The following is a 26726-nucleotide window of genomic DNA, read 5'->3' on the forward strand; positions in this document are numbered from 1 at the left end:
TCCCCGCCCACGGGACCCCGCTGCTATTGCACTTCTCTTTCGCTCAAGAGTCACCAGTTTGGCGCAGGGGAGGGGAATCACGGGCCGGGGGAGGCAGCTGACCCCACCGAGGGGTATGTACACGGGCAGGGGGTGAAGAACGTTCCAGCTTCCTTGATCCTGTTTGTTTTCCAGTGTGAAACAAGGTCCGTGATTTGTTTAAAGTGGTTAATTGATATTTTCTGTCTTTTTTTTTTTTTTTTCTTTTTTCCTTTCTTTTTGTAAAAAGAGGGTGAGAGGAGGGTGGGGCAAGGGGAGGTGGGATGGGGAGGAGGGGACATAAAACTGGGAGAGACCCCCACCCTGTTACCCTGGGCTGTAAACGAATCCTCGGAGACGAGTCTCTGAGCTGCTCATTTCTCGGGCATCTTGCTGGCTCCTCCCTTCCGCTGGCTCGGGGGCTTGGGGACGAGCTCGTCCCCCTCGGGGCTGCCCCGGGAGCCTTCCCAGTGCTCGAGGGTTTTCTTGTGATTAGTCTTTGCTGCCACGCTCTCTCTGCCCTTCGGGGACATTTCTGGAGGCCTCTCCTTGGGTTTTCTCCCCCTTTTCTTCCCGTTTGTGCTTTTCTTTTTCTCCTCTTTGCTGGAAGAAAGCTGTTCCCTGTTTTTCTTTTTCCGGCTGGCCTCTGAGGAGGTTCGGAACCAGTTCTGTGTCCGTGGGGTGACACGGGGGTTAGTGACTGTCGGGGGGCAGGCACTGGCACCAGTACCAGCACCAGCACACACAACCCGAGCCTGGCCCACCCCTCACCCCACTGGCATCACCTCCCAGAGGTCAAACTGTTCAGCAGCTGCAATGAGCCTGGGGGTGTCAGGGACATCAAGGGGAATAGGGAGGAACCCCCCAGGCTGATTAGGAGCTGCCACTGTGCTCTGCTCTTAACAGACATGGATGGATGGATGGATGGATGGAAAGGGACATCCCAAGGATGCGTGTGTTGGAGCAGGAACCAGCCCAGTCCAGATGCAGCTCCTTCCTTACCTCCGAGTGAGCCTTGATGATGTGGTACTTGACGCCACTCTCGGAGCTGAACTCCTTCTGGCACAGGAGGCAGCGGTACTTGCCCACTGAGTGGTCCCCCTGCAAGACACAGCAGCTCCTGCAGAGCTCAAAGTGCCCCAAGGGGTGGCCCTCCCCTGGCCCTGATGCTCCTGTGACCTCAAAGTGACACAAAGTAAACACTCATGTCTGAACCACCACATCTCTGCCAGCCTCGGTGCCAGGCCAGGAACTCACAGCCACGTGCTCTCTCTGAGTTTCAGTCCATGCCACTCGTGCATGTCTGTGTGTCCCCAACATCAGGTGATGGGGCCATCGCCCTGTGTCCTCGCTGTCAGCAGATCTATGATCCCCTGGGACTGAACCACCATTGGATTTATGTCCAGCACTCACCTAATTCTCCTGTTACATTGTCAGAGAGCCAGGGTGACTGCTGGATTCCTGTCAGCAGCGCCCTGGTGGGATGACGGATCTGCCGGCTCTGCCGCAGGTCACGGCACGCGGGAGATAATGTGCTCTCTATTGACGAGGGGGTTATGGATGGGCCCCTCTGGGCCATATATTTCCTCCCTGGGAATTTCTCCATAGCTGTAAATCCTGAGTTAGACGGGTCTCTCATTTCGGGAGAGGACAGGCCTGGTTTCAGGAATCCTTGTGCAAAATCATCCTGGTGCATCAATCCCCACTGAAGATGGGGTGCTGCCTGGGAGCGGCCTCTGCTCTTGCTAAGGCATCATGTTTTGCAACCAGTTCTGCAGGATTTTACAGCGGGAATCACAGACCCGTTCTGGAGGGGCTGTGATTTATTTATGCCAAATTTGTTGGCACATGTATTCAAAGTAAATCCTCTCCCCTAAGGGGAAGAATCCTGCTGATGGCAGTGCAGGGTCACAGAGCAACTTCCCATTGCTGAGTCCCAATACCTGACCCCAGCTGTGCCAGATCCAGAGGGTGCAGCTCTGTGGTTCATGGAAATGTTCATGCAGATCCTGGCTGCTTCCTGTGCATGGAACCACCCAGAAACCAGCTCCATTTTCTCTCAGAGAAGGAGCTGTCCTGGTCTTCTGTGTTTGCTCTTTTATACTGCATAAATCCAGCTTCTCCTGCTGGATCCCTGCAGCCCATTTTCTAAATGATCTCATTAAGGGCTGCTGTTCCAGCTAGCGCTGGAGGAGTGCAGGAGTTGGTGTTTTTAATAACCACAGGGTACGTATTGGAGCTGCCTCCTGGAAGCTCTATTCAATGGAAGCTGCAGCTGGAAATGTTTCAGGGTATAAAGCTTTAGCAGCTCTTACTTGGTTCCAATTTGAGGGACCTACACTGAGCTCTTGATCCCTCCCCTGGGGCAGCTGCAGGGCACTGGAGCTCAGGGCTGCTCCATCCATCCAGTGGGAGGGCACTGGTCTCTGCACAACCAGCTGCCTCTTCCAGTCTCAGCCTATCCCAGAGGCACCACACCAACATCCCTCCAGCTGGGCTTCCAGAGGGGCTGTAAGGCTGCCCAAATTGATGGAAGAAGACTCCTGATTCCCACCTGCCTCAAGACACATTCAGTTTCCAACACCCAGCACCTTGGCTCTGAGCTGCTGTGGCTGACGCGCAGTTGTGTGAGGTGCTGGCCATGCTGGATAGCCAAGGGCTTGTGAATGATCCAGGGGCTGCAGAGACCAGCTGGGGCAGGGGCTGCTGTGGGACAGGAGGACATGAAGCAGGAGGGCTTAGTCCCACTGCCGTGTCCCCGAGACACTTTGTGTGTCAGAAGTCTGGGTACTTGGGTGAGAAGTTTGTGTTGTGGCACCTTTTCTCTACACCTGGAATGGCAGCTACATCCCCTCCAATCCATCTGCGCAGCTCGAGCCTCTCTGCCTCCATCTGCCTGGTGACAACTCACTGGGAGCAGCACTGCCAGCCAGCCTTCCAGCAGCCACCATCCTTTAACCTGTGTCATTGTCCCTTGGCTTGTTCCTTCCAAACCAGCTAGGGGGAAGAGAAAACCCAACACCAAAGCCACCTCTGAGAAAAGGGTGTAAAAGGCAGGACCTACCTTGTTGCAGTTGGCCAGGTGAGCTTTCAGCCCCGAGACACTGGAGTAAATGGCTTCACAGCACTGCAGGAAAAAACAAAGCAGGGTTAGACACGATCCCCCTCATCCCCTGCCTTCCTCTGAGCCGTGGCCAGGAGCCTGCTGAACCAGCACGGCCACCGGTCCAGGCTGAGCAGCGTGAGGTTAACGCTCTGCGAGGCGCCGAGGGCTCTGGTCACACGTTTCCCATTAGTGCTAATGGGAGTCATGTGGCCAAATCCCTCTACAACGGGCTGAAAAAACCTCTCCCCTAAATGTCTCCGTGGAAAACCTACATTTGTGAGCTGTCGGGAGGTCCTGCTGGGCTACAGGAGTTCTTGGAGCCACAGCAGAGGCTTAATGGAGAAGAGGAATCACCCAGGCAGCAGCATGACCAGTTTCTGAGCAATGTCTTTTCCAAGTGCCCGTGTATGACATTAATTAGCCAGCCCAGCTCCCCTGGCCTTGTGGGAACAGTCTCCTTCAGAACTCCCATTAGGAAGGCTTTGTTTGGGACGATAAATCCAGGCTCAGCACCAGGGTGGGGTTCACCTCTCTTGTCAGCTCGGGCCAAGGCTGTATTTCACAGTGAGATGAGGCACACGTACCATGCCCTGAGGTCTGTGCTTGCCACAGGGCTTTAAAAAGCTCGGCTTAAATCTATCTTCGATTAACTCTGGGAAAAGCAGGTTCTCTGCATCAAAAGGCTGTGCGGGATGAGCAGCCTTCACCCTGTCAGGATCTTGGGAGCTTCCCAAATGCAGCTAAAGAGCCCAGATTGGGTAATGCTGCACCATCAGCCCAAGGGTGGCCCTGTCCCCAAGTCTGGTGGATCCCAAAGCTGGGACACACTTTCACCAGGCACCGCAGCAAGCTCAGGGAAAGGAGGTGAAATGACGGTCTGAGCATCTCTATGATCAGCAGCCCAATGAGAACCATTTTTGGTGGGTTTCTGCCCCCAAAACCCCCCCTTCCTCCTGCAGACTGAGTCCAGCCAGCCCATGGAAGAACAGACAATCCTTACGTTGTTGGGACAGTTGATGCGGCCCTTCTCCTTCACTTCGTTCTTCCAGTTTTCCAGCAGCCTGGGATTGAGCTTTGGAAGCCCTGGTCGGGTGTAATTGAGCTGTGAACAATAGCAGTCGATTAGCAGAGCTGCACACCCCAGCCCGGTCCTGCCTCTTCACACGGGTCTTGCCCCGCCCCAAAGTGAATCGGGGCTGAAAACTACTCTGGCTTTCCCCAGAAATGCCATTCTCCCCTCGGGCACTGCAGGCCAGGGAGGTGGTTCTGCCCACTGCCCTGCCACTGGCAAGGAGTCCGTGGCAAACAGGAGAGGAGAGGCTCCTGCTCCCGGGTCCATGCCCACAGGGCCAGGACTGGACCCAGCATTTTCGGTGCCTGGTGTCAGCACAGCCCTTCTGCCGTGTTTTATAACCAGGGGAATAAACAACCCTGCACACTAGGCAGAGGGGCCCAGCCTCCATGGCTGCCTTCCATGGATGAATGGGCACAACCCGTTAAACTCTTGTGTCTCTGCAGGGCTGGTCCTTTCAAGTGCTTTTAATTAGCGCTTTATTAGCGACTTTGAGGGTTAGCATAGCAGGCCGGCCCTCTCAACTCCAGTTCTGCGTGTTCAGCACAAGCCAAGGCAGCTGTGGCAGCTCCAGGCAGCTTCAGGCACCTCCGGGCCTCCCAGCCACTGTTCCTGGCCCTACCTGCAGGGCTGGTCCCTGCCTGACACTGAGCCACCGTGCCAAGGTCTGCAGGGGACTCTGGGCTGCACAACCATGCCAGCACAACTCCCAGCCCGGCCTGGTGAGCTCTGCTAGAGCCAGTGGATGTTGTTTGGTCCCAAACTTGCCCTGAGTGGGAGCAGTGCTGGGTGAGCCCACAGACGGCACAGTGCAGGTGTGGGTATGTGAGAACGTGCCACTCTTCATGGGCACCTCCGAGCATGGGGCACAACTGCATCCCTGCATCCATGCTGGATGGAGAGGATGCACGACCAAAAGGTGCTCGCAGAGGTGCAAAGGCTCGCAGAGGGCCGAACAGCCCCTGAGGACCTGGAGCTGGCAGTTTGGAGGCAGCAGGAAGCTGGCTGGATTTCTTTTCCAGCTGTAACTTTTCCTGAACATGCCGATAAAGCTGCGAATCTGCCTTTGTCCAGCTCCCCCAGCTGTTCCCAAACCCCCTTGCAAAGGGAAGCTCGTTGTAGAAGGCTCAGGTGCCAGCTATTCCTTTCCACTCAAATTGAAGTGATCCATGTGCCCCTGCAGCCTTCCCCCTGGCACGTGGCGGGGCACGGCCGGGTCAGGGAGCACCGGGCTCCATGTGAAGGGCAGGGGCACAGGGCCTTGCGAAATGGCGCCGTGAGCCCTGGTACGGACGGATGTGGATGTGGAAAACTCCCCCGAGCCCCAGCATGCCGCAATTCTGTCGTGCTTCGCGGCTGGGGGAGATGCCAGCAGAGCTCTTTGAAGCTCTGGGATGGTGCATCTACCAAGAGCTTGGTCCCCAGCCCAGGGAAGGCAATGCCACCTCCAGGGGAGAACACAGGAGTCCCTTTTTGCCATTGATACCGAGAGCCAGGATGCCAAAAGGCCTCCATAATTAAAACCCAATCAATCCCATGAATGAGCAAACATTAACGGTAACCGCACACAGCCCCAGCAACAACCTCTCCCTCGCGCATCCCTGGGGAGGAGGCGAGGGGGGATGTTCAGAGATGTGGACTCTGCTGCTCTGCTTTCCCACTCCAGAGAAAAATCCCTCCCTGCTCTCCTCCAACAGTCCTGCACAATAACATGCAAATCCCATGTCTTCCCAGGGCGCTGTGGTTCTGGGAATGTCAAAGTCATCTTTATGTCTCTATTAAGAGGGAGCCCCAGGCATGGAATATTTTATATTTTTTTTTTCTTTTCCATTTATTTTCCTCAAACAGCCTGTAAGTGAAAATTTTCATGGCCAAATCATTAAACGACTACAACTGGTTTTGGCTGCAGCCCATCTCTTCTGAACAGTCGAAGGATGCTGGGCTGGGAAGGTTTGTTTCCTTTGACTGACGGTTTTATTTAATTAACTTTCTTATTTCAATCCTCTCTGCTCCCTCGACAGCTCTCCCCTTCCCCAAAATATATCGCAGTAAATGAGAACCATGCGGGACGTCTCAGCCAGCGAGCGCCCCTGAAGCCTCACCCAGGTCCCCAGCACAAGGCACAGTTCTCTCTTCTTCCTGTGGAGGTTGTGGATGATGCCATGAAGGCAAAACGCACCTAGGGGTGCTGGCCAGCAGCCAGGTCCCACAGGAGGGTCACACCATGCTGGCTCTGCTGAGCAAGGGGAGGAAGGATGGACTTGGCCCCGCAGCTGGAGCTGGGATCCGGTTTGGCCCCCAGTGGCATGAGTCCGCAGGGCTCAGCCTGGCTCCTGCCTGGATTGCAGGGCCATTGTTTTGGGGGACAAACCCAAGCCAGCCTCTTCTGCTCTGGAATTTATCCTGGTTCCAGTATAAACCTCAAGCCTGGAGATGACTTTTCCCCTTTAGCTTTATGACTGGCCTACGGCTGCCCTTTGCTCCAGATCCCTGGCACACCACGCCAGCAGGCTCCACGGGGATGTGCAGACTTCATGGCTGCCCCTACTGACACTGAGACCCTGAGCCATGGGGAGGGAAATGGAATGTCCATGTATCCCACAGTGGAGCTCTACATCCCTCCCTGTGAGCCCATCACAACCTCCAGCACCTTGAAGCAAGGAACCCCACCTCAAGCTCTACCAAGAAAGCATCACACTCTGAAACAGTGGGATTTCCACAGCATTTTCTCCCCTTCTGCCTCTTAGATGCCTCTTCCCCCTGCTTGAGGAGACTGTTCCTCATCTCCCACTATACCCCAGAGCCCACTGCCGTGAGCTGGGAACCTGCAGCCTCATGGGTTGCTCATGGGCAACTCATGGGCAAGCGATGGCCCCAGCAAAGGCCAGAGGAGGGTCAGCATCATCTTCGCAGAGCTTCTGGAGAGGGGATTTTTCCCAGAAAAGCAGCAGGGGTGTGCCCTTCCCCATCTGACATCCCCAGCAAGCGGCTGTTGTGAAACACCCCATCTGTTTCAGCTTATCTGGAGGCAAATAAAGATCGGAGCGAGAAAATAAGACTCCAGTGTATATTTAGAAATGCTGGATTTGGTTAGCGCAGACCGAAGGCAGCGCAGGGCCTGGGATCGAGCAGCAATCGTTTATTCTGATGCCATTGCTTTGGTGTGAAGGAATCCATCCTCCCGGGGAAAGGCGAACGCATCCCACCACAGGCCACCAACGGGATCCAAACCCAGCATCCCTCTCACCGGCTGGGACCGGCTGCCACGTGGCCACAGCACAGGGGCTGCACTGGGGCTGTTCCTGCCGTGGGGCTGCGAACCTTCGTATCCCACGGGCTTGATGAGGAGCTGTGCCTTCCCCTGGGAAAACGTTCTGCTGCCTGGAAAAGGGATGGAGAGGGGTGGCTTTCTTCATCAGCTTCCTCAAAATCCACACTGACTGCTGGGACCATGGTGGGGAACTGGAGAGTTCAGGGATGGAGCTTGTCCTGTGCTGCAGCAAGTTTAGGTGTATCCATCCACCACTGGTTACAGATCAGAGCTGGGAAGCATCTCTCTCTCTGGAATCCTGGAAATCCCTAGGGCTTGCTGAAAAGGTGAAGGAGCAGCTGCAATCTGCTGCTGCTCCCTGACATCCCACTTCTCTCCATGTCCAGTACGGGCTCTGCAGGCCCAGCAGTGTACTCCCAATGGCTGGGTATGGCTCAGTGGGAAAAAGAGGAGGTGGCGTGGTGGCTCTTCTGGGATTTCCATTGGTTCCCACCAGTCCCAGTGCCCTGGTCGTGGTGAACTGCTGTTATCTTCCTGCTGCTCCAGTGGCTCTGGGCTGTCAGCTCCTTCAGGGACAGCCACCACACATGCTCGGCAAGGTGGTGACATGGGGATGCTGCTGGCTGCTCTGAGCCCCCCATGTGGCACAAGGCCGTCCCACAGGCAGTTCTGAGGGCAGCTCTGTTTTGGGGCTGTAATGAGGTCAAATTGGGCACTTGCTGGGAGGTTTTTTCCTACACCCTGAACTGAACCAACTTGTAAAGGCAGAGCGGTCGTGAGCAATGCAAGCCGTGGCTGAGCAGAGCAGCTCAGAGCGTGCTGAAGTCAGCAAGCTCCCACCAGCCTCCCTGGGCAGAACCTGCCTCCCACCTCCTCCCAGCATCGCTCGTCAAGAAAAAATGTCATAGACTGAACAGATTATAAAGTGTTGTCAAGGGAACGTGACAGTCACTGCAAGACGAACCCACAGGCACACGCACAGCTATGTATGGATTCACCCACTGCACTGACTTCCTCCAAAATCCATCTGGGATTTCATGCAGAGCCTGAGGTCTCTTGATTCTCTAACCCAAGAGCCTTGTTTTGCCATCTGGGAGCTGATCCAATTCCCCCCTTGCCCAACTTCAATGCAAAACTGCTTCTGCCAACCTCACAGCAATTCTTTGCTTTTTAGCACTGAGATGGGACTCAGTCAAACAATCAGACTCTGAACACAAGAAATGTCTCATTAAAAAACCCACCAGCACTTCATGGAGCAATTACGCCGGTGTTGAGACCTTTACAATGCCTTTGTATGTCAGCCTGAGCATGTGGCCCTTGTCCTGGCCTGGGGTCCTGGCTGCTCCCTCAACTCAAAAAGAAAATACCCAAAGTCCTGAGTAAAGGGAACAATTCCAAGAGGAAAGAGAAGAATGCAAGAGCTGAGACTGGAGAGGGGAGAAGAGAGCAGCACACCTCTTCTCCCGCAGTATCTGAAATGAAACAGCTACTTTGGGCTTGGGTTTTTTATGTTATTAATGCATTGCAGCTGAAGACATCTGGAAAACAACAATGGCAACACCAAGCACTAGGGAAATAAAATGTTTGCAAGCAGTTCTGGCCCTAAAACACCCAGCTCTGCCCCAAGGTGGATGGCAGTGCTGTAGCTGGGTCCCCTTCTGTGCCAGTGCCTCACTGGGGTGCCAAGGAGGGTAAAGAAGCTGCTGGTTTGTTCCTGTGCTGGTTTTCCAGCTGCCCACCATGTGTAGACCAGAGCTGAGCCAGGCTGAGCTCTTCTGAATCTCTGCAGAACCATGGTGGCACTTCTGCTGAGCACACAAAGGTGCCAGGACAGCACGGGACAGGCTGTGGGAGCAGGAAGGCATATTGGCCCAAGGCTGCTGTCCTGCCACCCCTTTTCCTGACGTGAGCCACATCACTTCTCCAAGCTGGCTCTGAGACTTGGGCTGTTCTCATGGCTTGGGGTAAGTCCTCTGGGGTGGGACTATTCACACTCTCCTGATGTCCTCTCATCCTCACTCCCATCTTTGCAACATGCCCAATATCTTGCCAGGGTGAATTTCAGAGCACTGGGCAAGAGATGCCCAACTGTTCAGAGCAGGGAACAGGCCTGGCACATAACTGCAGAGTCACCTGCTCAGGAAACAGGCTGCAGCTCATGCAGAGACTTGCAGGAGAGCTCTGCATTGAGTCCTGGAAAACAAAAAAACTCCCGTTCCCTCTCTTTTTTCCCCTTTGCACTGAAAAGGTTTATGATTTACTGCTGCTTCATTCCTTTTACAGTCCAGAAGGAGCATACCTGGAGGGAATTTCAGCTTTAGTACACTCCCATGAATAATCACCTCCTCCCACAGCCAGAAGGGAAGTTTGGTTTAACGTGTACTCACTCCAATGCCTACAAAAAGCTCAAGCCTGCTGGGGCCCTGTGCAAACCCCACAACATTGGGCCACGAGTGCACTGCTGCTGGATCCTGCAGGGCTCAGCCCTGTCTCCACTCTCCGCCTTCCTCTGCTGCCAGCAGCACTGCTCTGGGATGCTGCAGGATCTTTACCTCCAGGAAAGCATCTCCCAGAAGTTAAGGAAGAGACATGGAAGGGAGGGAATTCTGCCTGGGGCATCTTTGCTCTCTGACAGTGCAAGGGAGGCGGTTTCAGATCCGATCTGCTCTCTTCACGTGCTCCTCCTGGCTGCCAGCCTCTACTTCCCTGCTCAGCATGGACCAGAACCGATCTCCCTCCCCAACACTCTTGGGGCCAGACCCTGGTCTCTCCACAGTGCACCACCTCTTCCTCCAAAGGGCACAGCTGCCTGCTGCTGGGAGCCTCCAGACCACAGCGCCTCAGCCTGTGCTGGGTGGGCTCTTCAGCAATAAATCTGCCATCACAGCTAATTAATTTAAGGCACAGCAAGTGAGACATGTGAGGGCCTCAACCAGCTGGGGCCAGGCTGGAATCCTGGAATCTCTGTGTACAGCTGGGGCCAGGCTAGAATCCCAGGATCTCTGTGTACAGTGAGAACTAAAGACTGCTCACCCGCTTTGTTTCAGGCACCAGGTCATCCTTCATCCTCCGCTTGGTCCAATCCCTGGCCAGCTCGTCCTCTGCTATCTCCTGGAGGTGGAAGACGGCTACTTGGGCCGATGTCCGACGGATGCGGCCGCTCGGGGTCCTCTCAAAATCTTCTATGGGACCAGGCTCTGGCTTCACCTCTGGCTCCTCTGGAGGCTGCAAGAGAGACAGAGTCAGGAAGGGCATGACGAGAGAACAGGCGAGCTCTCTGGCCCCAGGATGGGGATGCTGGGATTTGGGCTGTGTGTTTCCACACTTGCTTTGGGCCTCTGCACTGGAGCATGGGAGCAAAGGGAGTACCCGCCTCCCTCAGCCAAGCAGTAGCCATAGACTGTGTCCCTCCATGCTCCCATGTGTATAAATATCTCCTGTTATTAGAGTTAGGGAGTGATTAGTGTCGGATGCACTGCCAGTAGGGATCAACAGAACAGAAAGGGATGCTCCCCAGGGACAGATCCTGCCACCCCGGTGCTGGCAAGCAGTCGGTGTTTGTGAGGGAGCAGCCTGAGGTCTGTTTTTTTTTCCTGCAGAGCACGGATGCAGGGTGGGCTGGAGCACAGCCCTGTGGGCACTGGGGAAAGGGAATGCTGCTGACCACTCCCATAAACAGCATTTTTGGAGGGGTGGAAGAGGGTGTACCCTGTTCCCCCTGACACTGCATGGTACAACACGTGTGCATGGTGATTTGAGGGAGAAAACAACACTGGCCCGACGTCTGCACCTGCCTTGCCCGGCCCGGCCCTGCCCGGCTCTGTCCTGCCCACGGGCTCCGCAGCTCTGCAGTCCCCCCCGGGGGGGGATGGCCCCGCTCCTCGGGCTGCGGAGGCGTCCGGGGGGCTCACCGAGGCCGTGTGTTCTGACCGCACATGATAGTCGTGGCCAGCCTTGGATTTGTACTTCTTGCCACAGTGTGGGCAGCTGAACACAGGCTTGTCGGCCTCGGCGAGCTGCTTCCCACACCGCTTCTGGTGGTACTGGTAGCCCATCAGGCTGGAGAAGTTGGCCATGCAACCCTGTGGAGATGGGGAGAAGGGGAGGGTTAAGGAGGGCTGGGGCTTCACGTGCCCGTGTTGAAAAGGTTGGGGTGCCGTTTCTCCAGGGAGGAACATTCCCGAGGAGCCCACTCCAAAGAGCAGCTCTTCCAGCCCATCCCATCTGAGTGTTGGAGAATTTGACAGTCCCCAAAGAGCCATGCACAGGCACGACAGTGCCCTGGAGGGATGGGAGGAGCAGTCCCTGCCCCTGGCACTCTCTGCCCCAACACACGGATAGAGCTCTCTGGACAGACACACACAGCAGGCAGCAGGAGGGGAAGGCACTGGGGAGGCACTGCCTGCATGGAGAGCAAAGCACCCACGGGACAAACCTCTGCCAACGCCTCCCTTACCTGTTCGTGACTTGTCTGCAACCAGCTTGGCTCTGGTTTTGGTGTGGTTTTACGCTGTGCCCAGGACAGGCTGTGCTCCTTCCTGAGCTCAGGAGGCAGAACCTGCCCTCCAGAGCTCCCCAGTCTGCCCTGTGCCCACCCTCCTGCCGGGCTGTCCCGTTGCTGGAGTGCACAGAGCCAGTGGGACAGGGATTGGGATGGCTGAGCTAAGGTGGAAACATCGAGCACTTGCCAAGGGATGCCTGGAGAGTACATGTCCCACTCTGCATGGGACTCACTCCTTCCACCTTTTCACAGAACGAGAAACAAGAATTGTTCTCGTACCTCATTGGGGCATTTCAGTTTTCCCATCTGCTTTAGCACTTTCCTCAGCCTTTCCCGCTCTTCCTGTTCACCAAGTCCAGCGGTTTCCACAGGAACAGGCTGGAAACAAGGAAGTAACAGAAGTGACAGAGTCAACCATTTACTCATGTCCTCTGTGCCAGGAGTGGATGGAAAGCCCCTGCCTTGCAGGGAGCTGCCCTGGGCTAGAGGGAACCTCTCATTAGGAGAGCTGGATCTCCCACTGCTTCGTTGTTATGTGCCGGATCTGCTCATGTCTTTCCTGTGATTACACCTAAAGGCCCAGCTGAGAAACGCAGGAGCAGTTCCTGCACAGAGGATTCACCAGCAAGACTGAAGAGCAGGAGATTAAGGCACAGGTAAAAGACAAGTCACAACTGGTAAGCCCGGGACACGCAGAAATGTAGTTATGCCTTGCCATGGTATCTCAGAGATGTACAAAACCAGACTTTTAGAACAGCATCTACACTAGCGCCTGCAAAATTTTATTCATGATAAATTTTGTGGCTGCTTCTCCCATGCACAGTGGAGAGCTAAAGACCAGATTTTGAGATTCGTGCAAGGCAGAACCCATCAGTTGTGGATTTGCAGGCACAGTTTTGGAGGCAGAGCTTTGCCACTCGAAATCTGCCTCACGGTACTCACCGGATCTTCCCCCATGCTGGGATCTGAAATCCTGTTTTATTTTTTCAGTCCTCTGCTCTATTTATCAGTATCAATATGAGCCTAACTCACTACCTGGGAAGGAAATGCTTTCCTTGGCAGGAAGGGGGAAGACCACCATCCAGGCTGAGCAGTGTGTGAAATGCTGCAAAGGTGGATCCCTCCTTTACAAAGACCATAGAAAGAGGACTTTTGATGGATGGCTTCATCACCTGCATGGAGAAAGGAGGCAGAAGACAAGCACAGCCCAGCTCCCTTACCTTGCTGACGTGTTCAGCCATGGTGTGGTAATTTAGCCCAGCTTTGGACTTGAACTGTTTTTTGCAGTGCTGACACTTCAAGGCATCCTGCAGCTGAAGGAATTAAAGGCAAGTCACCAGAGAGGCCACATCCTTCCAAGTGCTGCTGCTGCTGGTGGTCAATAACCCCACGGGTAGCTGTTGCTGCAGCAGTACGCAGTGGTGGGACCCAGCAGGCAACACAGCGTCCCTGTTTCCTATCCCAGTCCCTGCCTGCAGCTCAGAGCTTTCTCTCTGTTGTCCTGGATATTGTTATCAAACCCACATGCCCCAATTTTTGGAAAACATTCCATTTTGGATTTAGATTTAAAGCCTCACTTGATGAAGACATCTGGATCTGGTGTCTTACTCTTCCTGTCAAAGGGTTAGAGAGAGGAGAAGCTTTGATCTACCAATGCCAGTGGACTGTGCTTTGCAGTCCTGTTAAGTAAAACAGATGCTGGCTTACAGTGCAATTTCTGGGTGCCTGGGCTGTGTGAAATTAAGGACACAATCACAGGAGGATAATTCCTGCCTCATGCTGCCCTGCTGTTTGACCCAACTCAGCCTCCTGAATGCATGGGGATATGCATTAACTGCACACCCCAAGGCACAAGGGGCACTTGCACAGTGGGTGAACAAATCTTGACTTCTGCTGGGGCAGGGACGAGAATATACGCCTCAGGACATTCATGCTCTGGGCACCAAGACACAGAGTATCTCAATAGGGAGCCATTGCCTATCAAGCTGTGGTCATTCCTGCTTCTCCTGCCAGATGCTTCACCTTCACTACTCTCTCTTCAATCAAGACATGACTAAAAGCTGGAGAGGCAATGAAGGTGGATCTGCAAATCTCTCCTCATTATGGAACTCCCGGAAAATGAAGAATAGACTCACTGCAGCGAGTTGGGAGTGACTCATGGTACCTGTGCTACCATCAGTTAATCTTGTCCCGGATCCAAGGGCTTGATCCTAACAAGGTGGATGCTAACAGCTCCTTGACTTACCAGATGCCACTACCAACTAATTTGGGATTTACTCTTCGGGTCAACACCACGTCCACATTCCAGCAAGCCCTCCCACCCGGGATACCAGGAGGATATAACCGCCCTTGCCTCCTTCAGGCTCAAGAATGTTGCAACCCTCTCCATCCGTTTTTTCCTTTCCAAAACCAAAGCAAACAGGTGCAGACTACTTTGTGACAAACATGGAACAGAGAAACCAATTTCCATTTTTTTATAAGAGTTTTGGAAGCCTGCACATCATTTTCCCATTGTCCAGCTAAGGAATATATCAGTCATTAAAGAAGAAGGGGTGCTGAACCCCAGGGTGACTTCTGATAGGGATCCCATGTGCCTGTAGCAGCAGGGTCTCACTCACTAAGGTTGTGCCACAGATTCATCTCAGAGATGGAATGGTGAGAGCTGCACCTGTGGTCACACACTTGGAACTTAGGGACTGTCCTGCCTGCGATTCCTTGAAGCATCCCAGCTCCTGGAGCAGCACAACCAGCTCTGGCAAGGACTGTCCCTCTCAGGAAGGGTGACAGAACACTCACTCCAAGGGCTGGAGCCCCAAATCTTTGGCTGAACACCCACTGGCATATTTCCAGCAGGGAAGACACTGCTGACTGCTCCAGCAGAGCTGTGTTCACCAGGTCATCTGGCTGTGCAGCCTGCACAGAGCCAGCCTGGCTTGGGAGATGCTCCAAAGTGGAGGAAATACAACCAGTGATGGCCAGGATCCCCACTCCACTGAGGCCAGGAAGATATCGGAGGCAGCAGGATTCTGCCCAGCATTGCTGTAGTATGAGGTTTGGGAGGGAGAGCAGCCTCCCACTGCTGTATAAACAGCAAGGCAATGGCTGGGGAAGCACTTACAGAAAATGAATGTGGAATCAAAGCCCAGCCACATATTTTCAAAGCAGGAGGCATCGATCCTATGTTGGCTTTCTGTGGCGACGGCTCCGCCAGGTGACGGATGAAGACGTAATCCTGCGCTCTGATGGATGGTGGTGTGGCAGAGAGACAATTTTTCACTGCACCATTACTGAACCCCTGCGTCCTGACAACCTGCCTGAGCACATCCAGGCTCAGTCTCCCTGAGACATGCTCTCATGCAACCACAGTTTATCTGGCCTGATACAAGGCACAGTACACAGTGAAACCCCACAGCCAGGGCTCTGGAGGAGGACAGATTAGAGACAACCCCAACAATCTCTGCAGCCTTACAACTATTTGTTTAGCTACTAGAAATACCTGACTCTGCTGAGATACTGGGGCAAGGGGCCCAGACCGCAAAGGGATTCAGAATTGCTCAGAATTAGTGTCCAAATCCCTCTGGGTTGATGCAAACAAGCCACCAAGCTGAAGATGACCAACAAGTGCTCTATCAAACACAGTCCAGAAATTGTTTGAGGAACACCACTGTACATTTAGGAGTGGCACATATACACATCCATTCCCCTCCAAAACCCATGTGTTTGACTGAATAAACCGAGGCCTTACTTTCTGGCAGACATCCATGTGCTTTTTGAGCCCCACAATAGTTTTCCTGGTTATAACACTGCAGGTTGGACAGGAGACTTCTCCCTTCTCGCTGATCTCCCGCTGCCACTGGTCCTCAGGGTTTGCTGGTGAGGGAGAGGAGAGAGGTGTTACATCCAGCCTTGGATGTAACACCTGGGCTACTTGATTTGACAAGTTGAAAAGCAGTGAAGTGGGAAAGCTCCTGATGTTAAAAAAAGAGAGATACAGTCTCCCAGGCAAAGCCAGAACTGGACACGAACCATGCAGCTGTCCCTGCCCTACTCTCCTGCAGCTGCCCAAGCAAACCAGGTCACTGGGTCATTTCATGTGGAGTTACCAGACCTGCTGACCTGGGGAAAGGAGGTTCACCTTCCCAACCCCGCTGGTATCCTGCACACTGGGAGTTAAAACACGATGATGCCCCCAGCCACCTGATCCTGCCCTGCTTGGAATAACTTCCCCCTGCCAAATGAAACAATTAGCGGGAGTGAAACAAAGGTGAGCGTCTCAGCTCCATCCGGACGTGTGCCTGGAAAGCTTCTCTGGCAATCCTCTTCCCGGCAGACACGGAGGAAGCTGGGGGACTGCTGGCTTCCAGGCATCTGTTTATTTGAATGGCTGTGACCGGCCTTTAAAAAACCCAAAATAAGAGATATGTGGGGCCAAAAGCAGCTCCCAGGCCCAGAGTTCACGCCGTGTTCTCAGCAGAGCAGTTCTGACCTTCCACCAAGGGAAGCCTGGGCTGAATAAAATCCGCCAAGTCTGTTTATTTGGATGCTCTTACATGGCTGTGAGATCAGAGAGTTGTTTATTTGAATTTGAAAGCAGTGCAAGGCAGTGCAGCTGTGTTTATCTTGCACATCCTGCATTCCTCCTGCTGTCAGAGCTCTCAGGGAAAGCAAGCAACCTGTGCTGGCTGTAGGCTGCACCTCGAGGCTCAGGGAAGCGTAATTATGCTCAGAGTTATGCACTGGTGTCATTCATGGGAATGATGTTAGAAAAATGCCATCACCACATGGGTCACATGCTGACTCACAGTGAAGCCAGGTGGAATTTGGCTCTCAACTCCCAGCACTTTCATCACATTGATCTGGCAGTGAACTGAAGGTAAGGTGGCCCTCAGGATGTCAGTTCTGGCTGCACTAACATTTTAGCACCAGAGGCTGTTCCTACATCTGTGTTACATCTCAAAAGGGCAGGAGTTCTGTGCTCCTACCTCTGACTTTGTGCTGCTTCTCCTGACAAACCTGCCAGAAAACTCACCCAGTAAACAACCCGCTGGGCCAAAAGGGGTGTGGGGACCACGAGCTGCAGGTGAAGGTGGGGATGGCGGCATGAAGGTAGGGACCATGCGAGCTTGGGGTAGTGCACAGAAAGTAGCTACACTGCACACAGAGCTGCTGCCTGTGCTTTGCCCCCACCAGCCTCACCTGCTGGTAGATGCACAGATGTTTCCTTCTTCACACCAACTCCTGGAGGTTTCTTTTTCAGCTCCTCCATGTTGGCATTTCCATCCAGCTTCTTGGCTCGATGGGCTTTTGCTTTGTCCTCTGCTTTGACAAGACCTGTAAAGAAAGAGGATTTTTATTCAGTACTTGCTTTAATACCTTCAGAGCAACTTGCATTTAGCAGGTAAAAAATCTCTCCCTCTAAGCCAGGGACACTGAGCTGGCTGCATGTCTGCCAAGGCTGTACATGTAGGCTTAGATCCATAATTATGACAAGCAATATTCTAACAGCTTGTGCTGTTTTATAAACAGCACCATTTCTCCCAACACAAGTTTATGAACTATGGAAACTCCATGGCAAAGCAAGGTAGGATGCCTCTAGCCAGGCAGACAGGCTGGGGAGGAGGGAATAGGGTGTTTTACAAGAAACTGAAAGGGAGAATTGGAACAGCAAATTCAGTGTGTAAAAGGGATGTTCTTGCTGATGTTCCTGCACTGGAAAGGCTGTTTCACTCCCCTGGATCAAATCCCCCAAATCCACACGCAGTTCAGCCCTGTGCCTGTGCTGCCATAGAAGGTGCTGGAGGCAATGAGCTGAAGTACCAGGGTTAGCTCCACACCTGCCCCACAGGGGTCCACATCCCCCTGAACCTGGGGGTGGTGACTCTTGCAAACCCAGGGTCTGAATGGAGACAGCACCCCATGATGTGCTGGGGCACCCTTGTGTTTGTTGAGTGACTGCCACAGGGAACTTTGGGAATGCCTGCCCCATCTTCACTTTCCATCTAAGGCAGTGGGTCATGGGGACACCTTGTTCTCCAGGAACCCACAGCAGACGCTTCAGTCTCCAGCAGGGGCTCTGTGGGGAAGATGAAGGAAACAAGCCCAGACTTCCCAGGAGCCAGAGGAAAGGAAATCACAGAGACCACATCCAGCCTGCTTGTCGGTGTTCAATTCCTTCAAAGCCATTAGTGCCTCTCCCCTGAGTGCCTCATACTGGAAGGTGCTGCCTCCTGCAGTGCCTGGAAATCCGCTTTCTATTTCTCTGGCTGAATGTATCCCATAGTCAGCCTGAATCCAGTTGCTCTCATTCCAGGGATGGTCCAGGATTCCCCCTCCTTCCCAGCCCAGTTGGGTATATTTATGGAGCATGACCAAAGTCCCACTTGCTCTTGCTTTGTCAGGCTGCAGCAGCCAATTCCTGGGCTTCCTCTCAGAAAACATCCCGGCAACATGTCTCCTCTCCCTTGGATTCATCCTCCTGAATGTGGGCGACAAGCCCTCAGAGTGTGAGGGATGGGTGCGTCACCAGCCTTTCTACGCAGCAGAATTCCTTCCCTACGCCACTGGAAACACTGTGACATCCCAGGATGGTGGGATGGTGACGAGATGATGTTTCTCATATCTTGCTGGTGTCAGCAGCTCGTTACTCTTGTGTTACAGATGAACATACCCGGATCCTTTCCTCTCTTCCCTCATTTCCCAGCACCAGGCTCCAGAACAGAGCAGACAGGGTTGTTATCAGTCCCAGCTCTGCTGCTGCTTTTCACTCCTTTTATGACTCTCTTGTGGTAAAAGGCGCCAGCTCCTCCAGTGGGAGATTCTCGGGCTTTGTCTGGCTCCACCACAGGGGGGATCTTGGGGAAGGGGCTTCCCTGCAATGCCCTGGGGAGAAGGTACAACCCTATACGGAGCCGTCCTGTATTACCTTTCAGTCCAAACGTCCCCGAGATGGATGGCTGCTCCCCCGTAAACTTCTTAGGAGTTTTCTGTTTCCTTCCTGACTCAAAAGAGAGAAACAGAGAGAGAGATTTGGTCAAATAACTGTACTGCCAGGGGGATTCATCAGTCCTGGGGCAAGGAGTGGGCACACACTCCATGTCAGGAGTGGGTCACGGGCTGTCAAATGAAGCACCCACCCACTAAACACCAACAGACTGCTGCTTCCCACCCCACAAAACCAGGACAAATATGTTTTTCAGGGTTAATTCAAGGAGTGGAACTGGTGGCTCTGTCTAGTGCCAAAAGCCAAGCAATTCCAACATGTGGCTGTGGTGGTTTGCTTTGGTGCTGCAAGCAGTGAAACCCCAAACCATGACAGGGACAACCACTGCCCTACACCAGCTCTGCAGTGGCCATGGACAGATAGAGACTCCTCATCCCGTCCCAATCCTTCAGGAAAATGGGTTTGCTAGAACCATCCTAGTTTAACCTAACACACTCAGTGAGGACAGACAGGCTGACATGGTAGCTTGCTGTGCTGCCAGGAATTCAATCAATTTCCAATCCTATCACAGGATTGTTAAGGTTGGAAAAGACCTCTAAGATCATCAAATCCAACCATCATACAGGTCCTTTAGAAATATTTCTACCACAGCTACAACTGAGTTTTAACTCCCAGCGAAGCTGCAAGAAACTGGAGAGTGGGGGCAAGTTATTAGGGTCAGGACACAAGGCTTGGCTATCCCTTGGATTCAGAGAGACAGCCACAGCAGTGCTGGCTGCAGCAGATCCCCTTCCCGTGGGACACCTCTCTCTGGGCTCCCGAACCAGCGTAGCCCCGGGCTCTAATCTTACTGTGCTTCATCCTCTCGGGATCTTCCTCCTGCAGCGAGGCCTGGCTGCCCCGCTGCTGCCCAGCGTCCTTGCCACTCGAGGACTTGGCCGTGGGGGTGGCAGCTGCCATTGCCTCAGCCGCTGCAATCTGGAACTCCTTGCTCTCCCGGCTCTCCACCAGGCACTCGCCATTCTCCGTGTGCTCCTGGGCCACGGCTTTTTCCGTCTTTGCCTGTTTGGGATGGATGGTGGGGCAAGCTGAACTCTCAGCAGCTCTAGGGCAAAGCACAGAGGGCTTGTTTAAAGAGGGGTTGTTAGACAAGTGTCCTGACACCTCTCCCCCCTCACCAGCCCAGGTTGTAGGAATGGAGGCAGGCACATTCCCCTTCTCCCAGCCATCCCTATGCCACTGCCATGCAGCCCAGCCACAGCCTGGTACCTTTTCTTTCCACTGCTCTTTCCAATGGCCTTGGACACTTTGTTTTCCGCTTTGCTGGTTGGCACTGGCCGGTCCAAGTGATTCCAGAGCCGATGCTTTTCCAGCTGGGTTTTGGAGGTGAAGGCAGCTTCACAGTAGGAGCATGAGTATGTCAGCTTCTCCGAGATTGCACCCTGCGTGGAGCAGGGAGAGGAAGGTGAGCACAGATGTTAGACCACAAAAGAGAGGCTTTTTCTGACACAGGCATGAATCCAAATCACGTGTAATACCCTTCTGCCCTTCCAAACAGTTTCCAAAAGTCCGTGATTCCTAGGGACCAGACCTCACAATGAGCTGCAGAGACCTCAGTTCCTCTCACACACACACCTCATGAACTGCTCCTGGCCCATCTCTGCCCTCCCCATTCTAACTTCATGTTTCTCCTGGGGTTTAAGGCCTGAGAGCAGCTTTACCCTGCAGATGGTAATGGAAGAGCCAGCCACTGGAAAGGACAGACAGTTCTCCAGTCTCCTTACCCCTTGGCAGCGCTGATAGTGGTACTTCAAGCCATAAATGCTTGGGAACTCCAGCCAGCAGCCTGAATTGGGACATTTCACCCTAGAGTGGGCTTTGAATTCGTCCTTCCACTGGTTCATCAGGGGGAGCTGGGAACAGGAGAAACAAGAGATAGCTGAGTGAACACCCTGTCCTTGGGCGTGTGCTGATTCATCCCAAGGGAGCTGGGAGGGCACATGGGACCTCTGATCATTCCCATCCATCCCTTCCACCAAACAGCCATGAAGTGGACCTCAGGGATGTGTTTCAGTGCAGCAGTGCTCACTCGAGTGAGAGGTGCTGGGACAGATGCTGCAGGCTCCATAGGCTAATGATTCCTGCTGAGGCTTGCCGTGCTGTTACCTTGCCGTGCTTCCCAGAGCACACGCACACTCCCTGCCAGGCTGGGGAATAAATCAGGCCCGAAGTCACCCGGCTGATTTAATCACCCCACATTTCATCTAGTCCATAAATCACCCCGTGCCCCTGCTCTCATGACAAACTGCTCCATGTGTTGTCCATGCTACCAGGCAGGAATTAAACTGCACAACTCTGCAGGGAATAAATCACCCCCGTGCCATTGCTGCCGGCTCATTAGCTAAACCTGACATGGCTGTGACAGGATCCAGTCATCGGGACATGGCCCTGGAAAAGTGAGGTTGGAGAGGGGTACAGCTCCCTAACCAGGGTTTTAGAAGATGCTGGATGCCTGTATGGAGGGGTTGAGGGACCAAGATCTTGCTCAGCCCAAGACAAGGCTGCTCTGAAAATTAAACCACAGGGAAGGCAGGTTTAACCCTGGAATGGGGCTGGCTGGAGTGGACAGTGCAGGGCACGTCAGACAAGAGCGAAGCAGGGAGGGCTCGGGGATTGGAGTGTGTGGGGTCTCACAGGGATGTCTTTCAGTGCCTGGTTCTCAGCCTTGGGTCTTCCTTTCTTCCTGCCTTCGGTTTTGTCACTGGTTGCATTTCCTGCAAACAGACACAGCACACATCACCAGCCGTGCTGGAGGAGCCGCTGTCCCAGTAATCCTGCTGCCCAGCCCCAGCTTCCTGCTGCCTGCCTGGCCCCCCCAGCTCTAGGCTGGCCATTCTCTGTCCTACCAAGGACGGAGATTCCCCTCTGGAAGGCAACACCAGCTCCCCTGCAAATGAGGTGCTGATAAGATGTGGTGCAGGGAAAAACGGTCTCCTGAACACAGGCGTGTTCATATTGCGGACAGCTGGAGTTCATTCCCTTTAGCAATAAGTTATCCTCCTCTGTTAGCAATTATGGCTTCAATCCCCTCAAGGTAACAGCGGCATCTGGGAAACATTTAGGGCACACGCATTTCCCCACAAGGCCACTGATTTTGGAAGCCCTGTCTGAGCTACATTGCTGGGGTCCAACCCTCTCCTGGGGTGCAGGTACCCCTCAGCATCCTGAGCTGCCCTTAGCCAGGTAAAGGCAGGGAAAGTATCTCACAGAGGGGATCTGCCTAGCATAAACAGACAGGAGGAAAAATCTCCTTGGGCCTGAAGATTCCTGGATAGAGAAATCAACCATCCATCAGCATGACAGCCCTTAGTGTGAGGGTCCCCCGGGGCTCGTACGCTCGCAAGCCTCCCTCCTGGGGGCCGCGACACGGGAGGCAGCAGATGGTCTGAACTCATTTAAGCCTTTCCATCCTTTGATGTAACACTTAGCTACCAACACGATAAATAGGCGGTGAGACACCCATCTCGTTAAGCCAGACACACGCCTCTCCGAAGGAAGAGACCATCTCCACCCCTCCCACTCCCAGGGACCAGCTCCCTGCAGCTCCCAGGGCTGGGGCTTTTTGGCCAGCACAGCCCTCACTGCTGAGTTGAAGTGAGGGGGAGAGACACATCGAGACCCAGGCCACTCGTTTCGGCAGCCACGCCCCACGTCTTGCCACTGGGCTCATCCCCTCCGCCCCATCCACCCCCTAGAAAAGCTGGAAAGGACAAATCAGTTCCTTACCCAGCTTGGGCAGCTCTGCCGGTGGGTTTATCCTTGTCTCTGTCCTGCTTTCTTTGCTGGCAGTGGGTTTGCTAGAGCCTGCAGTTTTCCTTCCACCTTTACAGGTATAAGAATCCGCCATCTCTGAAAGAAGCAGGGGAGGCGTTAAAATTCACTCCTCAGAGCTGGGAACAACACATGGTGAAAGCAAGGAGAGCTGCTGGGGAGGGAGGGAAACAAGAAAACCATCACGCAGCTTCAAGATTCCCACAAAGAGAAGAAATGGGACGTGCTTCCGAGTATTTGTTCTACAGTTGAGGAACGCCACAGACATGGCTGGAAAGCTGCTTTCATTACAGCCTGGCTTCCCCTTCACATACAATGGCAAAGACTTTATTAAAAATTATGAGCTGACTTTGCCCAGAGAAGTAGTGAATAAATGGCTTTTCCTCTTCGTTTATTTCTCCACTTTCATTTAAGACACCAAAAGCAAAAAAAAATAGTGAGTTTTAATGAACAGATGTAATGATAAATTTCCAATTTTCCTTATTAATGGGAAACTGTTATAAACTGAGAATTGTTAATGTTATCTGAATTTTCTGTATTAATAATTCAATTTGGCTTCTCTATAAAGAATGAACATCAGGAATTATCGCACAAGGCCCACTGTCACTCCTGATGGAAGTGGGCAGTAGGACACCCCTCCAATTCAGCAGTGCCAAGAGGAAGCCCATGGCATGACTGGCTCTGCCTCTGGCTTCAAGTTCCTTCTTCCCCTCCCAACAGCACAAGCAAAGGCACATCTGAGGATGGGGGCTGCTCTGGGAGATGCCATATATGGATTTGGGGAAAAGAAGTCCTCCATGCCTCACAATGAGAGCATCAGGCCCTTGGGAAGAGATTCCTTGGGCCACCATGACCTTGAGACCTTGGCTGGGACGGGATGATGAAGTTCACCCATGGGTTTTTTAAAACACGGATTTGAGTCATCACTCCCAATTCCTCCCACGTGTTTAGCATCATTTAACTCAAAGGAGCTGATTCCCAAAGCATCCACACTCATCCTGTCTGTCCTCATGCCCAGAGGGACGGAGAAGCATCTCCTGTGTGGCTGGATTGCCAGCCATGCCACCAACATATGGGACACGAGGGTCCAGCAGCTCTTTCTGAGGTGTCCCCAGGGACTTCCTGTGTAGGACTGGGGACTTTCCATGTGGGATGCAGCCTACATGCTCCGAGAACAACTGGCAAAAGCTTCTAGCATGTGCTCGGCTGGTGACAGGTATGTGGTCATTTGCATGGACACAAAGGTTAATTGGATCAAGTGAGAAATTCCAGCCTTGGCAACTGGTTCTGTGGCACTTGGTGCTGAACATGGGGATTGCTGATTCAGCTAATTTGGGCTCTTTTGGTGGGAGAGCTGGGTAGGAATTTGTAGCCTGACTGCAAGCAGCTCCTTCCTGGAGCAGGCACAGAGAGGGGTCCCCACGGTCCCTTCCCAAGCCACTGCTCCACTCCCACCAGTGTGGGCACTGCTACTGTCCCCAGTCCTCCAGGGATAAAAGTGCCAGTCCCCTCCCTTCCCATGCTGCCTCCTGGCACCTCTGAGCAGTCCTCACTCAAGTTGCTCAAAGAAAAAAGGAAACAAAAAAAAATACTCACAAAAGACCAGCAAAGTGAAAGCTGAACACAAGATTTCCATGCTTACAACGGGGTGAAAACCGAGAGGAAATTCACACGGCTGACACCTTTAGCCAGGCAGGGCTAGTGCCAGAATGCAAAGGGGGATGGAGCACAGAGCATCTATGTCTGCCTCGCTGGCCAGCTCAAGGTGACATGCAAAGGGTGACAGCCAGGGCAGACCCTGTTGACATCTTGGGTGCTCACCTCCTGCACCTCGTGACATTGCACACCACTGAGCATCACCCCGACTATCCCTTCCCAAAACATCCAAAGTGCCCAGCTCAGCCCTGCTGCAGCAGCTGGACACCTCTCATCCCCCTTAACACATCTGTCCCCTCAAACCAACCCTCTCTGCCCAGCTTAAGAGGTTCTGAATCTTCTGTTTTTTCACACCAAATACTCCTTTGCACTTTCCCCTTATTTTTTAGCAAAATGAAAAATAAAAATCTCATCAACCAGTTAACAAGAGCCAAAATCTGCTCCCCGGCCCCAGGGATCACACAGGAATTGTCCTGGAGACACAGAGCAAAAAGCAGCCCGTTGTGGGTTTTTTTTGGTAATGTTCAAACTTCAGTCATTTTTGAGTAACACACACCGAAAATAGGCAATAGCCTGTGCTCTTTCACACTTTCCTTAAGGTTTTGCTGAAAACTCTTTTGCAACTGGTAATGGGAAGAGAAGGTATCCAGGATTCTGGCCATGATCCAGGGGTGGGATGTGGTGTGAGAAGGTTGGGCCTGGTAGCATCTCATGAGGCCTCCAGCTCCTTTTAGGTAACTTTCTAGAAGTTTGTGGCAACATTTTTGAAACATCCCATTCCAGCTCCAGGAAAAAAAAAGCTCCTGAGTGTGTGATGAGTGGAGGCCAAGCCCACACGGCTGGGAGCAAGAATAAGGAGGAAATCCACGGCTGCAGGAAGGGGGAAGTGACATTTGGGAACCAAAGGCGCTGTTCCCAAACCACTGGCAGCCCTGCGCGGCTGGAAATTGGGAATAAAATGGGAAATGGGAAATAATTCCATGTAGAAATGCCTGTCCATGACTTTGGGTCAGGCCTGCAGGAGCATGTACGCAGCCAGGGATGGCTGCAACCCTCTCATGACCAGGGGAAAAGTCACCTGCAGATTCTGACCCCAAGTTCTCCTGCCGGGATTCCCACCCCAGTCCCATTGCCACGGATGGACTTTGCTGCATGACAACTGTGTCGTCACCTGTCAATCTGCTCCACCTATCATCAAGAACTTAACAACAGCTCCAGAGGTACAGAATGCCAAAAGCCAAGGGAGCTGCCTGTCCCAGCACAAGCTGTGTGCCAGCAGAGATGCGATGAGAACAGCACAGATGATGGATGCCAAAGGGCACTGCCATCCCTGTCCCTGTCAGAGCAGCCATGCTCCCTGCCATGAACTCCTGGCAGAACTGGAGCTGCTGTGAGAAACTTACAGGGAATAAAGACAAGGAAGCAGTGGGAGAGACTTCCTCTCGAAGAATAGCCCTCACTGGAGGTTTCCCCTGGAGGGAAGCACGTGGCAGGTGAAGCCCTGTGAGCTGCTGCATCTCTGGGCATGGCTGGTGGCCAGGCAGCTCCGGAGGGACACGGTGGATCCCGCCGTTATCACCCAAACCGAGTGACATCCATGGAGGCTCTCCAGGAGGAGAGCCTCACCCGAGGCATGCACCCACCGCTCCTGCCGCACGTGGCTCTGACCAGGCGCAGATGAGGCTTTTGAGGGTGTAAAGTTTCTGTTCGAGGCGCGTTATCCCGTCCCTTCCCTCTCTGTCCTCGGGCACTGACATGAAGGCAAAAGCGCCCGCACATGCCTGGCACACAGTGAGTCCTCACCGTGCCGCGGGGACCGGGGTGTCCCCTGTCCCGGGGGTCAGTGGGTGCGGGGAGCTCTGCCCGGCGCCGCTGTCACCTCCTGGGCGCGGGAAGCTTTGCCCTGCCCGGTTTCGCTGTCACCTCCCGGGCATAGGGACCTCTGCCCTGTCACCTCCCAGCCCGACCGTGCCACCCCCGTCCCCTCACAGCCCCTCCCCGCTGTCACCCCGCGGGCAGCGCCGCCCGGGCCTGTCACCCCCCGGGCCCGCGCTCCATCCCCGGGAGGCGGCCAGGGCTCTCCCGCGGGCCGGGCCCGGCAGGGAGGGGACGGAGGGCCCGGCCCGGCCCGGCCGCGCTCCGGGAGGGGAAGAGCGAGCGGCAAAATGGCGACGCGGCGGCGGGCGGAGCGGAGCGGAGCGGAGCGGGGCGCGGGGGTCCCCGCCGCGGGGCCGGGCGGGCCGGGGGCCGCTCGGTGCTTACCTCGGCGGGCCGCGCCGCGGTGCGGGGCGCGCAGGGCCGGCACCCCCCGGCCGGCCAGGCGGTGCCGCC

General features: G+C 53.9%; 1 protein-coding gene across 1 annotated transcript; it reads right to left on the reverse strand.

Moving 5' to 3' along the window:
- On the reverse strand, positions 1-26726 carry ZNF512B (zinc finger protein 512B). Its single transcript, XM_082293072.1, has 17 exons — positions 26658-26726; positions 22695-22817; positions 21603-21682; positions 20693-20821; positions 20178-20350; positions 19760-20013; positions 18891-18962; positions 17165-17299; positions 15714-15838; positions 13189-13281; positions 12248-12346; positions 11262-11549; positions 10501-10692; positions 4125-4226; positions 3083-3145; positions 1021-1119; positions 1-686 (listed from the first exon to the last, which is right to left on the reverse strand). The coding sequence occupies exons 2-17, from the start codon at positions 22813-22815 to the stop codon at positions 393-395; spliced, it is 2319 nt and encodes a 772-aa protein (XP_082149198.1). The 5' UTR covers positions 22816-22817; positions 26658-26726; the 3' UTR covers positions 1-392.

This window comes from Coloeus monedula (assembly GCF_965178545.1).
Source record: "Coloeus monedula genome assembly, chromosome: 17".
NCBI classification, from domain to species: Eukaryota; Metazoa; Chordata; class Aves; order Passeriformes; family Corvidae; genus Coloeus; species Coloeus monedula.